The sequence below is a fragment of the Etheostoma spectabile genome, chromosome 9, assembly GCF_008692095.1.
Source record: "Etheostoma spectabile isolate EspeVRDwgs_2016 chromosome 9, UIUC_Espe_1.0, whole genome shotgun sequence".
In the NCBI taxonomy this organism is placed as follows: domain Eukaryota; kingdom Metazoa; phylum Chordata; class Actinopteri; order Perciformes; family Percidae; genus Etheostoma; species Etheostoma spectabile.
In genome coordinates, this window is record NC_045741.1 from 1,609,350 (window position 1) to 1,623,138 (window position 13,789).

A 13,789-nucleotide genomic window follows, 5' to 3' on the forward strand; every position below is an offset into this window, starting at 1 on the left:
TTCTATGGCTAATTTTAAACACGTTTCTTTGGTCTTTTTTTTAATCATACTCTAGGTTTCTTTTCAATTTTTCTTTTAGAGAGTGGGCCATTTGTTTCATAGTTTCCTAACTCTCCTTTTTCAAAAAATGACCAGTATGGACACTGGCTCACCTGGTCAATAATTTATGCTTTTATTTCTAAGGTGTTATTCACATTTGTCTGAAGTAAGGAGTGATGATTTCCTCTTCTTCACTGGTCCTGATCAAAGTAACAGAAGCCCCTCTTCTCACTAAATAGCAATGTGGGCCTCTAAATGTAAGACTGCCAAGATTGAGAGCCAGTATCCTGGAATAGGACTAGTAAAGTGACTGTTAGGAGTTGGCAAGTCATAGTAAAGCCTGTAGTGCCAGGTTGGGGCTTTGCGTATCCGTGGGTAGTGATTTCCTCAAATAATGGTAGAATAATTTAAACAATTTAACAAAATTCACTTAGATTATTTAAAAAGATCTAATCCTCTAGAGCAAGAGAACAAATGAGAGTTACAGTCAAGAGTGGGCTGTGCTGTAGACTAGAATTTCATCCAAGCTTTAAACCCTCTGGGATTTTGAAGAAAAATATATTTTTTGTCAGTTGACTATTGACCTGAAGGTGTTGGTGTTTTGCCACTTAAGCTCTACCAAAACAATGACCTCATGCTGAAGTGTTCTTTTCTGTTCCCCCAGCTTTAGTTCAACGGTGTTGGTATCAAGTTTGAACATTTTTCCATATGTTCCTTCTGTCACATGCTAAAGTGGCCTTTTGCACCCTGCTAACAAACCATCACCACATGTGTGTTAATGCAGAGCTTGGCATTACGGCGCCAGTTTGCCAATTGCTGCAAAGTGAAGAGCAAAAATAAGCAACTCAAAACAAGAATCCTGTCTGGGGATGCTGTTGGGTGATAGGGTAGAAAATAAACATAAGGGGCAGGTGATATCTCAAATCTGCCATGTTTCTCTAATCAGTTTACCAAAGGCGAACATCAAACACAGCCACTGGCTCTGAATCAGGGTGAGGTAGAGCAGATGATTGTTTATCAGCTGGAATTCGCAGATATCACGACTGTGTGAGTGACTACCTGGAAGATCTCACTGGTCACAAACAACTGGCGAGAACACAGTGTCAGATAAGAGTAGAGCTCACACACAAGACAAACTGCACACACAAAGTGTGCAATATTTCTATTTAAACTTAATTTTGGGCTTCTGTATGGCCTCACAATGCTATCCAATGTCATACAGTTATTGCTCAATAGGACTATTTTTTCTCCTTGGAGTTCTCCTGATGTAAATACATTTTGCAATAAAGGTGGAACATCCAAAGTTACAGAGAAATGTAGGAAGTGAAATTACCAGTGAAATTAAAGTACCAATTGTCAGTTGAAACAATCACCGCAGAAAAGTAAATAAAACTTCTTTTTGGAAATTTTGTTTTTCAAAATTTCCAAACTCAGATTATCAAAAAGTATTTCCGTACAACTTTAATCTAATCAGAGTGTTATCTTGGTCTGTCTTCCTGACCCCATCTCCACGCCTTGATGCTGTGTTATAGCTTGTCCTGCCATTCTGCCGTTTCAGTCAAGGATTGCTATCCACAAGTTCAATCTCTCTTTGACGTCTTTCCAGGCTATTTTCTTGCAGTTTGACGTTGAGCTAAGTGCAGACTGATTACCATCACAGATCAGGGGAAAGGCTCCAGGTAGCATCCCCATCGCACTCAAATATGTGGGTGGCATTGATAAAAGCGGTCAAAAGGTTTTGGTCCGGCTCCCCTTCCCTTTCGTACACCCTCAGTGATCCAGAAAGAACCAAGATCCAGACAGACAAGACACACGCACATACACACACATCAGATAGCACAGTATGATTGGTCCCAGGCATTGTGCCTTTCTCCTCTTAAAGCCCTGACTTTTCTGTTCTTAGATAGCTCTTTCTTTTTAATTTTTGATATGTTCCAGGGTTTAACATGCAGAAGTTCATCTATCCAGTAAAGTGTAGTTTTTTGTTTTATATCTTGGGTATGGCTCTATTTTAACCCATGCTGTCTCCTATTTAAAATATGCAAACCAGTAGTTGTTATTCAGACATTGTTCAGTATGTCTCTGTTTTATGTCATGGAATACATTGTGTTTTTGGATAATTATTTCCTGGGAGGGAGAGTGTGTTCCTAGATTAGTCCTACTTTTTAGCTAATTAAAGGATGTTTTGCGTTTTCTCGGAATCAACAGGCATCATTAGGCGCTTTATCAGCTCTGTCAATAAAGGAAACAGCAAGGACACGCACTGATACTGAGCTTTGACTGCAGGGCTTCTGCTGTTTACACAGTTAGGCGCAATATAGTAAGTATTGCATTACAATGTTGATTTGCAATGTTTATGAAGCACTCTTTAAACTTACTTTGATTTAGTTGGCTTGAAAAGTCATAAAATTGCAACCACATGCCCAAGACAGGACAACTAAATCAAGCATTACAATTACATTGTCACAGGGGCATCAGTACATTCTAAATCTAACCATGTGGTTTTGTTATACAATAAAGGCTTATGTATGATTCATCTTTTTTTTTTTTTTTTTCCGTTTGGTACATTTTGTTGTTGAAGCTGATTTAAAGCTTTAAGCTGTATTGTTTCTTTTTTCACATTTCAATTGTTTACACATGCTACCACCACTAATTTTATGCTCTCTGACGGGCTTGCTTATCCTGCTACAGCTGTCGTCCCTTGTGTGGAGTGTAATTTCAGTAACGTGATAGGTCTAGACAAGCTTCCATCGGTGGCTGCTGGCAAATACGCCCATAACTGTAATGGACACTGGAACCCCAAATCCCTGTGCCAGCCTCCTGATAATCAATCAGGCGTGGCCTCCTGCTCCTGGCAGACCCTCTCTGCACGGTTCCATGAAGGTAGCTGCATGAGGGACAACTCAGCGCCACCTGATCCTTGCAAACACTATTCAAGGCACTTTGATGCCTGGTGTTTCTGCACCTCTTCTCTCTACACCATGGCTGTGTGACAAGGTCTGTTGCTATGCTCACCAGTCTTACCAAACCTTATGACGGCAACTCCCTGGGCAGAGATGTACACCAGCTGTTGTTGCTTACATTCTGCAACCCAGCCCTGGTTAGAACTGATACTTGGTATTATCAGTGTTTACTTGCTAAACCTTGAATAACAGCAGATAATGGCCACAGTTTTCTCTTTTTCACCATCAGTTCCTTTTGGCACTTCCTCTCCTCAGTGCTGTGTTTATGCCTGTGTTTTCAGGTGACTCATGTCTTCTGGAAATGTTTCTGTCTGGGTTTAAAATTCCTTTTCTTTTACAACGCTCTACTTCACTCCTATTCTCCTACTCTCTCTTCCATTTCTTTAAGCCAGGACCTCAAAGCCAAGCCAGGTATGATTATATCTTGGTTGTTGTTATTCTCAGAGGAGTGATGCACATGCTTTTTACAGTCTGGACTAAGGGGGAAGCAAAAAAAAAGAAAGCAGTGAGTCCCTGAGTCTCTGATCTGTTTGTTTGGATCACCATCCAGTTTGCCTCATAAAATAACAGTTCAGCAATTTCTTCCATTTTCTTTTCTCAGAGGGACTTTTTAATGATTTGTGCAGCACTTTCATCGACCACATCACTAAACACTTGTTTGTGTTGCTCTCCTCTAGGGCTTATATCTGTGTAAGACTGATAATTAGGCTTTGTTGCTTCAAGTTCACTCTGTCTATGCTGTCGGTGTCTCTTGGTAAATAGCTTTATGCAGCATCACAGTGACAAGTCCTTGAACGCAGAGTTGTGCCAGAAGATAAAAATCACACTTTACTGGAAATAAAGATCTCTTCCAGGACAGACAGGACAGGAGTCTAGCATGCAGTTGGCTTGGAGAAGCATTGTGTGCATGTGTGAGAGATACAGAGCAATGCTTTTTAAAACTTGCCTGCTGACAAGATAATTGCTAATTTTCGGACCAGTATGCCAGGTTGAATGGTAATTGTAAATTATTTTCTATGAATTAAACTGCAGGCATGTATTTGTGGTCTGCATAGCAATAAACAAGATACTGTCAGCTTGTGGAGTTTTAAAGTTCATTGTTGACCTTGGAAACAGCAGTTGACAAAACAATTTTACATGACGGGTAATTTAATAGCTGTTCTTGAGCTAATCAGCAGACAGAGTTTGATCTGTTTTCTGAAAATTGTAGTTATGCAAGATTTTAATGAGGGAAAAGGGAAAAGTTTGTTTTTGAAGGTATACTTATTTGTTTTATTTCCGAGAGTTAAATAATTTATATGAAGCTAGACCCAACAACCTATTACCTTAGCTTAGCATGAAGACTGAAATCAGGGGGAGACAGCTAGCTTGGCTATGTTCAAAAGTGACAAAACTGCCTACCAGTTCAGTTATAAATCCCGGTTATTACCTGTTTTAACTTGTTATATTTAACTAATAGTCAGTGACTCAGGGGTTTCTGCATGTTACTTGTCGACCCAACTCTGGCGACAAGATAGGTAAATTAAAGTTGCTCCATCAACTGTAGCCAAATAAGAATAATGGACGCAGCTTCCTGGTCTGAAAGGTGAAGGCGATGTGTTTTAAGTGCCTTAAACCTGCATTCTATCTCATTTGCAGAATGGGGCAACTCCACTGGTTTTTAAAAATAAGTCAGTTTGTAAGGTCTATGAGATCATGTCCCTTGGCTCCTTTGGTCAAATTAGAGGTAGGAATACATATTGTTGAATGCTTTGGAGGACATGTTGAGATCATTATCTTGATAATGTACACAACCAAACCACATTCAAACAAATCATTGGTATGATTTTTTCATTGGTAAAATACACATAATAATAAACTGTCAACATATTTTATAATCACCATAATCATCATTGCATTATTAGCTTCAATAGAAACTTAAAGGCTGTATTTATTGAGAAAAGCAAAGAGACAGTGTTTTAGTGAGATGTGACTGATTAAGTTACTGTAGCGGTCGTTTTATCACATAATATGAATCCTTGTGGGTTGAATTAATGATTTACAGGCTTTTACTGCTGATACACAGGGGCTAATGGGGTTAATATGATTAGTCTGGGAATACAGAGAGGAGGAAGGTTAAAGAAGAGATGTCCCCCATACCCTGTATCACTTCTCATCAAAGCCAGAGAAGAAGTTTTACTAACTCCGGAGTAATGTGACCAATTAAGTAGTATTATTTAAAAGTTGTGCTTATCTGTAAAGATGTAGATGGAAAGCCCGGTCTTTGCCGGAGATGAGTTTGAGTACAGTGCATTTTCAGACCATGAACTACCTGATTAGATTAGGTCCAAATGGTCCAGACAAGTATAACACTCAAAACAAGAAAACAACCGTTTAGGTCCAAAACATCAAGTTTGTTTTCCCCGTCTCACTACCAGACTGTGAAAATCTGTTTTAATGGCAGTCTGAGAACCAAAGGCATAGTTGCACGCTGTAGAGATGGTAACAGAGACCCGCCACTTACTTTTTTTCCTCCTCTGTTAACAAAGACTCCACTGTGTGAAAGTTCAGATCCCGCTGAGGCTCCATATCAGCGCTAAGCAAGTGCCTTTTTAGGGAGAACACAGCATGCAGTCTTCGAGAGTTTATCAGCAAAGTGACTACATAAACAACCACAAAGCCTGATAAAGAAGAATAATCCACAACATTGTAGCACTGCAATTGCTCCAGGATAGTAACGGTATCCCCTGATATTTGTGGTTATAAATCAGTGAACATGAGAATAATTAAAGCTTTGACATTTGCAAAGTTTAGATGTGTGAAATGGTATCATGTGACATACTGTGAATTTTCAATGTTTATGTGCATATCTCTTCCTCAGTATTTTGACAGTATTTTACCACTGTGTTCTTCCTTCATGTGACTTCAATCCCGTTTTTGTTTTTGCTTTACCAGGTGGAGCTGCATTTGAAGCCGATTCAGTCTTTGTTACGCCACCAGAAACCACTGGTCTTTGTGCTCAACTCCCCCCAACCACTGATCTGGAAGATCAAGACAGAGAACCTGGCCCAGGGCATTAAGCATACCTTTCATGTGAGTCCAGCATTACTAAAAGCCTTTAAATCCTACTTCCTAAAACTGTGTTTTCATTTCCTCACATGCTAAACCGTACTCCCATTTCAGTAGCCTTCCTCTCTAAATAAAATATTTACAGTGAAGTAAATTTGCATAGGAGGCCTTTCCATACTCTACAAGAGGTCTTCCATGATAACCGTACATGCACGCAAATGTCATTGACACCAGGCATTAATCTCTAATGTTTCATTAGTGCATACTTATTTAGCTACACCTGTACACTCTCCTAAGAAGTGTGCAGCTGAGTTCTTAATATGTTCTTTTGTATGATTGTCAGATAATTGTGTAACTAGTTTTAGATTAGTTTGAGTTTGATTGAAATGAATGCTCTTTGATTCATATTAATTTTTGCAAGTTTTATTTATTTATATATTTTTGCTATCATTATTTGACAAAACTCAAACTAGTATCACTAACATGTTGCTGTAAAATGTATTTTTGTAAAAAGTTTGTAGTGTGCTTTGTCAGCTTTATACTCACACTCTATAACCACAGGGCTGATTCCCCAACAGCCTCCCTCCCTCCTGTTAACAGTCCTGTTGATAGCTTGGCAGCTGTTCAGATCAGACAGGGCGTATCCGTATATCACGAAAACCCTAACAACGGGGAATGTGTGGTAGCAAACACTACTAACCACTAAAACCATGCTGAGTAAGAAATTGATTGCTCACGCTCTGATATGTGCTGAAATCCTAAATTATGTTGGCTATTTCTTTGTAAATAATAATAATCTTAATAGTTGCATTTGGGATCGAATCTGAGATTAAACTGATACAGATGTGTCTCATTCAAAAAAGAAGTCTTCATCACAAAATTAAATTTTTACTATGTAGCATTTGCGGAAAAGAAGACGCTGTTGCCACAAGTGGTAGTTACAGGACAATGGCACACTGCATTTGCCTTAATTTCCCAAGATTCTTTTCATGTTACTTTTCTCTGATATGCTAAAATGTAGTGTTACAGAAGCACTAATAGAGAATACTCAAACCAGCAAACTGACGCTCAGTTCCACAGCATCGACAGTGTTTAAAGTTTGCAAACATCAGCTAACATTAGCCACCATAAGCTACTGGTCATACCAGGCCAAGGCTGTAGCAGTACAACTTTAATTAATAGTAATAGTGAGTATTGAATTGAGAAATAGTGTGTTTTATTGTCTAAAGTATGATCTTTTCATTTATAAGAGAAAGCAGGAGTTTTTTTTTTCTTTTGAAAGTTACATTGTCTATAAGCAATATCAAAATAGCTGAACAAAGTTGGGAGCAGAGTACATATGAGGGAGGAAGAGAAGAGGTTTTGGTGAGGGATATCTCAGTGTAGTTGCAGCCAGGTCCCCTGGAGAGCAAGCCTTTTTTAGTAAAGGTACCAGGGGGCCTCGCTGGGAAACTTAATAAAGAATTTAAAAATGGACTGTTTTAGTACCCATGTTCAATGCCTGTCACATGAGAAAAAAATAACAAAATAAGACCTAGAAGTCTCAGCCTTGGCTTTGCTATATATGTATATATATATATATATATATATATATATATATATATATATATTGCGATGAAAACTTTTGTGCTCGGAAGTTTTTCAGTGTTTTTGGCTTCCCAGAAGTAATCATTTTCAGTTGTATGTTAACACCACATCATTCTCCAAGAAGGCATTATCAGGTACACAAAATGATTTCCATATGTGGTCTAGTGTTTTCTTGCTGACCTCTCAGACACAAAAAGTCCTGCCGTGAAAGCCATTGTGACACAGAGAAAAACATTCATGGATTGCAAAATCCTTGTGTTATGCACAGGCTCATCTGGACACACATATATTTTATAAAGAACCTTGTGCTCCACTTAGATATTTCTCTTTTTCCCAGGCCCTTGGACCTTTAGAGCAGTCAGAGTATTATAATATTGTAGAACATATGAAACGTTTTTAGGCTTATCTGACAAGTGACTTCAGGTAAGGCTGTATGTATCGATATTATATCGATAACAATATACTGTGTGAGGCTAGATATTTTCTTAAATTTGGGATATCATAATACCATAATATGACACAAGTGTTGTCTCCCCCCGGTTTTAACTCTTGTGTTGTCTTCCCATCGCCTATAAACTTGTTGTCTTTCCGTTTCAAAATTTAAAGATGAACATTTCTTGGCGCTTTTTCTGAAGTTTATGTTGTTTCATTTCATGTGTTTGATGCTTGATTTTTTTTACTTTTCTTTTTTTATTCATGATAAATAAACCCAATTTAAATGACATTTTACCTAATTGTTTGAGTAAAACAAACAAACAGAAATGATGATTTTGACTGAGGATGTTGACTGAATCCCAGAATGGTTTATGTCAAAGTTTAGGAGGAGACTGTTTAAGAAACCGTTTTTTTCAAATGTTATACAATTGAATGCAACACCCAAAATTTGTCTTAATGTTGTAGGGTTTCCATACAATATAAATCCATGCATCCATGTTAATTTTTGGGGCAATTTGGTTAAAAGAAACCCATATTTCTAATATAAAAAACATTGAAAATGAGTTGCATTTGACCCATGGACAACACAAAGGCTACATTACTGTAAAGTGATGTCATTTTCTGAACTTACCAGACTGTTCTACCTCTTCTAGTATTTTCCTTTACCCTTTTAGTCATTGTATCCACATTACTGATGATTATTTATCAAAAATCTCATTGTTTAAATATTTTGTGAAAGCACCAATTGTCAAACCTACAATATTGCCCCAAAATCAATACGGAGGTATTTGGTCAAAAATATATTGTGATATTTGATTTTCTCGATTTCGCCCAGCTCTAACTTCAAGCAGATATATTAGTGAATCATCACCTCTGCATTGAGAGTGATTACTGTACATTAAAGATGGTTGCATAGTTAAAAGTGTTTTTCTTGTATATGAGTAGGACCATAGCTTTTAGAGAAATACACACCATGAAGACATGATGCCCATGTTACAAGGAACGCTTTAACTATTTTTTCTGTAGTAATGAAAATAAATGCTCTCATGTCAACTGTTGCATTTTATGCAGATAGATGTGCATCTGGCCGGCTTGAATTTTCCTAATCTGTGATAATGTGCGGTCAGTTAGATGGGTGTTTCTGTCAAGACCAGCAGGTCAGCATCACATTAATTGTCTCCCCTTGTTAGTGGTGGCAGACAGAAAACAGCTGACAATCATCATTAAGGCCTACAGTCCAGGCAGAGCTGTTGCTGTTTGTCTGGGCTAATGATGTTGAATTGATTTGAATATACTTTAAAAAAATGATAACATACATTTCTGTATTGAAGGAATGTGTTTCTCAGAATATTGTACAGTAGCTACTCATGCTTATACTCACAAGCTATTTATCTGACTGGAGCAAATATATTTTCTGGGACAAAACTGGCATGTCTGATACATGATGATTTTCAAGCGGATCGAGGAGAGAAAAAGGAATCTTAACAGTAAAGAAGTAGGCCCCTTCAACCAGACAAAGCTGAGCTAATGGCTTTTTTGGTGACCACATGGCCCTCACAATCACAATCGTCTTGGGCGGCGCTAAGCGCCAACGTTGTGACAGTGCCTCTGCAAAATAGCCTCTGAAAAGAACTTGTTTTGGTATGTTCGTTCCAAAGTTGTTTTAGATGTGCAACAGAAAACTCAGATTGGACAGATAGTCTAGCTATCTTTCTGGATTTACAATGCAGATATCTGCGGAGCAATTCACCATAGTCCTCATGAATCCACCGGAGTTTAAAACACCAACCCAAAGAAGGCGGAAGGTGACGTGCATCTGGCCAAAATGAGCGTCACGGAAATGAAAAAGGGACACCTCCTTAACATGCTACACAACTCTAATACCAGACTACATTCTCTATTACCAAACTTTTCTTTACTGTTAAGATTCAATCTTTTTATCAATGATAAATTGCAAGTAAATGTTCACTAAATCTAGGTCTATGTTCGCTGTACTGTGCATAAGGGTGCGCCAGGCAAAAAATGACATCATCACATATTTTGCTTAAAGCGCAAAAGCTCTGCGAGTTGACGCGGCGCTTGGTCATGCACATCAGAATTTTTGTTAGGTGCCTAGAGACATGACTGCCATAAAAGCACACAACTTGAATTAAGCAATAAAGTAAGTTAAAGCAGTCCTCAATTATTTGTCTCAAAACTATTTTAACCATATTCTACTTCAGTACACAACATACAAATATTACTCAGCCCACTACAGATAAACATTTAAAATCATAGAATTCACATTAGACTGCTGACTATTCTTTAACAATTTGGCAACAGTTAAGCACATTGACCATACAGTCCAGTCATATACTAGGTTTCAACCTAGTCTTTTTTTAAATTAATTCAAATAGTGAGACCCCCTTCCAAACTTGTTAAATGCTGAGTCTCTAACTACAAGCCTATGGACAGTGCCTTAAGATAAATATGCGGCACCTATTTACAGTTGGTAAACTTTGATTCTACAATCGTGTAGGGGAGGGGTTTAGCAACTGGTCAATTAAATTGTAACCTTGCATTCGGCCTCAAAAGTACATGCGTACCATGACCACAGGTACAAAAATCCCACTGTATTAATGGCCCTGCCAATTCCCACTCTTTCTGATTCATGCCTTTCATGAGGAGAAGTTGCTGTGTTTAGCTCCCAGAGTAACAGAGTCAAGAGGAACTGATTTTGAGTTTAACACTTCAGAACAGAAACCCACTGCCAGACCTCCCTCACTCTACTCTTTCATTGGCGAGGCTGTTACCTGTGACAAATTAGACTGTAATTCTTGCCTGCCTGTCCTTGTTTCCTGGTCCCATTGCTTTGGGCTTCGTGGACACAGATTGGCTGCCTGGAAAAGCTTCAAAGACATTGAGCATTATGTTGCTGTTGGCCACTGGACCCCGCCTCCCTTTAAAATGCGAGAGTCCAGAATCCATTCATTGTAAAACACGCAAGGCAAGAATCATCCCAGGTTTAAAATGACATAAATTGCCAAATTTTGTTTTACCAAGGGACACTAGGATTCCAAGTGAGACACATGTGAAGAGTGTGCTGTGTAGACTTTGTGGCCATGTGTACATATTTCTTTTTGATGAGCTGTGTTGCATCTCTGCTTGAAAGGATTGATCAGGAACAAATGTTTTGTGACTCTGGATGGAACAACACTGTAAAGTTTTGCTGTTGGCTTGTGTTGCCTATTGTTTGTTTGCCAAGCTTTGCCTTTTCGGTGTTTCTTTCATTAGTTCAAGGCTCGTAGAAGAAGCACTTCCCTTAGTGTAATTGTTAATGGAAACCACGGGTAGCGCTAGCCACTATTGGTTTTATTTGGAGACAGGAATGGCAGAGGAATGCTCCCGAGTGGCGCTGAGACATATGGTATTGTTTTCTCCACAAAAGAGCTTGGCAGTTCACAGGAACAGACACACACATTTGCAGTGTGTTTAGCTCCCCTTAGCTCATCAAGCGAGACAAGATCAAATCAGCCACAAACACATTTATCACATTAATATCACCAAAGATGCTCATATCCTCTATCAACCCTTCCTGCACTTTCCAACCCTCTTGTCTTTTTGCAACACCTCTTAATTTCTAAACAACCTTTTGCGATTTCCCAGGCTCAGGGTGTTGCTCAGTGGAGGATTACAGCTCTATGATAATTGATCTCAAACATTTGGCATGCCTTCTCCTTTGTACTGCTCATATGGCTGTAATATGTTAATGCTAATAGGCAGAAAGGGTACAGTTAATAGTTTATTAAGCCATGTAGAGTTCTGGCAGATGTGCTTCTATCACAATAGATGAGGAATAAAGGTGTTATCTTAAATTTAAAAGACATTAGAATAGTACTTTAAACATATAAAACACTGAACTAACAGTGGTTATTTTATATTAGTGAAGACAGCCGTTACCATTTGAGTTGTTGAAGTAACATGCATGCCTGCAAATGCCATTACAAACACAAGTACTTGAGTTAATAACATTACGAACATGAAAGTACTGCATGAGTCTCAGTCCCCATGGTATGTTACTAACTTCTCCTCTACATTCTTTGTTTACCCTCAGCTGCCAAGTCTGAGGAATACCTCTTAAGTCGAAGTTAGATCCAGTTTTCATGTATTTTACACTAACTCATTACAAGGTTTTCACAGCTAACAAAATGTACATTCAGGACACTTTTTGGAAGTAATAGCATACTATTGTTTAATAAGAGATCCTGCTCTAATTTCATATAGTGAGGTTATGCTGGTTGGACCTTTTTACTTAGTGTGTTTGTACATAAGCAACAAAAGTAACAGTATTAACAGTATTGAGTGACAGCTTATGTAAATAATAAGCTCTATTATAGCATATTTTTATTTATATAATTTTATTTTTATTTTATTGGTTTACAGCTATCCAATTACTGCAGATTAATATACACATAATCAATAAAAGATGTGATGACAGATACAAAAGCCCTCAGAGGGGCTCAGTATAATATATATATATATATATATATATATATATATATATATATATATAGAAAGGATCACCTCCATGAAGCACCTGAAGATCCAAACTAGAAATTCACTTCCCGCAAAATATGCTGTCAATGGTAGAATGAACAGAGAGATAATGTATAATATTGCCCGAGCTGCTGCAATATCGAAGCAGCAGGTTGTAGTTCAGTGCAAAAAATTAATAACAGCGAATGAACACATTTAAACTGTGTGGTTCTTCTCCTCCTTTCTCATGCATGCATTAAAGTCCTGTGAACATAATCAAGTCTATTTGAAAAATACCATTCTTTATTTATCCAATGGGAAAAACAACTAAACAGTCCTCATATCTTAAAACAAACAAATGCAATATAGGAGTTTGGGGTTTGTTAGTAGAAAAAGTCAGTTACCATTAAATCCTAGTGTCTCATCAAAAGATTGAATTGATTTAAAGTAAGCAGGATTTTGAGAGGTGTGAGTGGAATCCTCTACAAAGGAGTTCTGAACCAACTTGATGCATCAGATGGTTTGTTACACAGAACCATCTGATCAATCTGAGGTCATTTGAAACTGTTTGGAAAGGGCAGACACTTTCAAAACTCTTGCCAAAGCCAGTGAGGAGAAGACCGAAAAAACACTTGAAGAAATACTCTCCAGTTCAGACATAACTGATGCTGCTGCAAACCTTTTTAGGAACCACTATTGTTGTTTTGAAGGGAGTGTCACCTATCAGTGTTGTTACACACACCTAAACCAAGCCTGTAGCTGCTAGTAGCTCCTCACAGGACACTGATTAGATTGTGTCCATACCACCACTGTGGTTTGGACACAAACACATCACTTGAAGCCTGACAAGATGGATTTTCCCGTGATCGTGGGATATTGTGATAATATAGCTGCTGTGCAAGGTAAAAGGCCAGTTAAGTGCCAATGAGCACCACAATTTTACCATGCATAATCAGCTTAACACAGCCTCTCCACCCACCTTGACGCAAAAACACTTATTTTGTGCCAGGAAACTATCCAACATTCATTCAGGCAATAAAATTGAAAAAAAAAAAACTAAAAAGAAAACTGTGTTTGCCCTAGCTCTAGCACGGGCCCCTGCAGGAAAGTAAAGCCCTTAGTATTTTGGGTCTGTCAATAGAGCATGCAACAGTGGAGACAGAGAGAGAGAGAGAGAGAGAGAGAGAGAGAGAGAGAGAGAG

General features: G+C 38.2%; 1 protein-coding gene across 3 annotated transcripts in view; it reads left to right on the forward strand.

Annotated features, from left to right (window-relative positions):
- tgfbr3 (transforming growth factor, beta receptor III) overlaps positions 1–13,789 on the forward strand; it is an 84,432-nt gene that overhangs the window by 44,755 nt on the left and 25,888 nt on the right. For all 3 annotated transcript variants that reach the window (XM_032525720.1, XM_032525721.1, XM_032525722.1), the window contains exon 4: positions 5,937–6,074. In XM_032525720.1, coding sequence (XP_032381611.1) covers positions 5,937–6,074 — 138 coding nt within the window. The remainder of the gene's footprint in view (positions 1–5,936; positions 6,075–13,789) is intronic.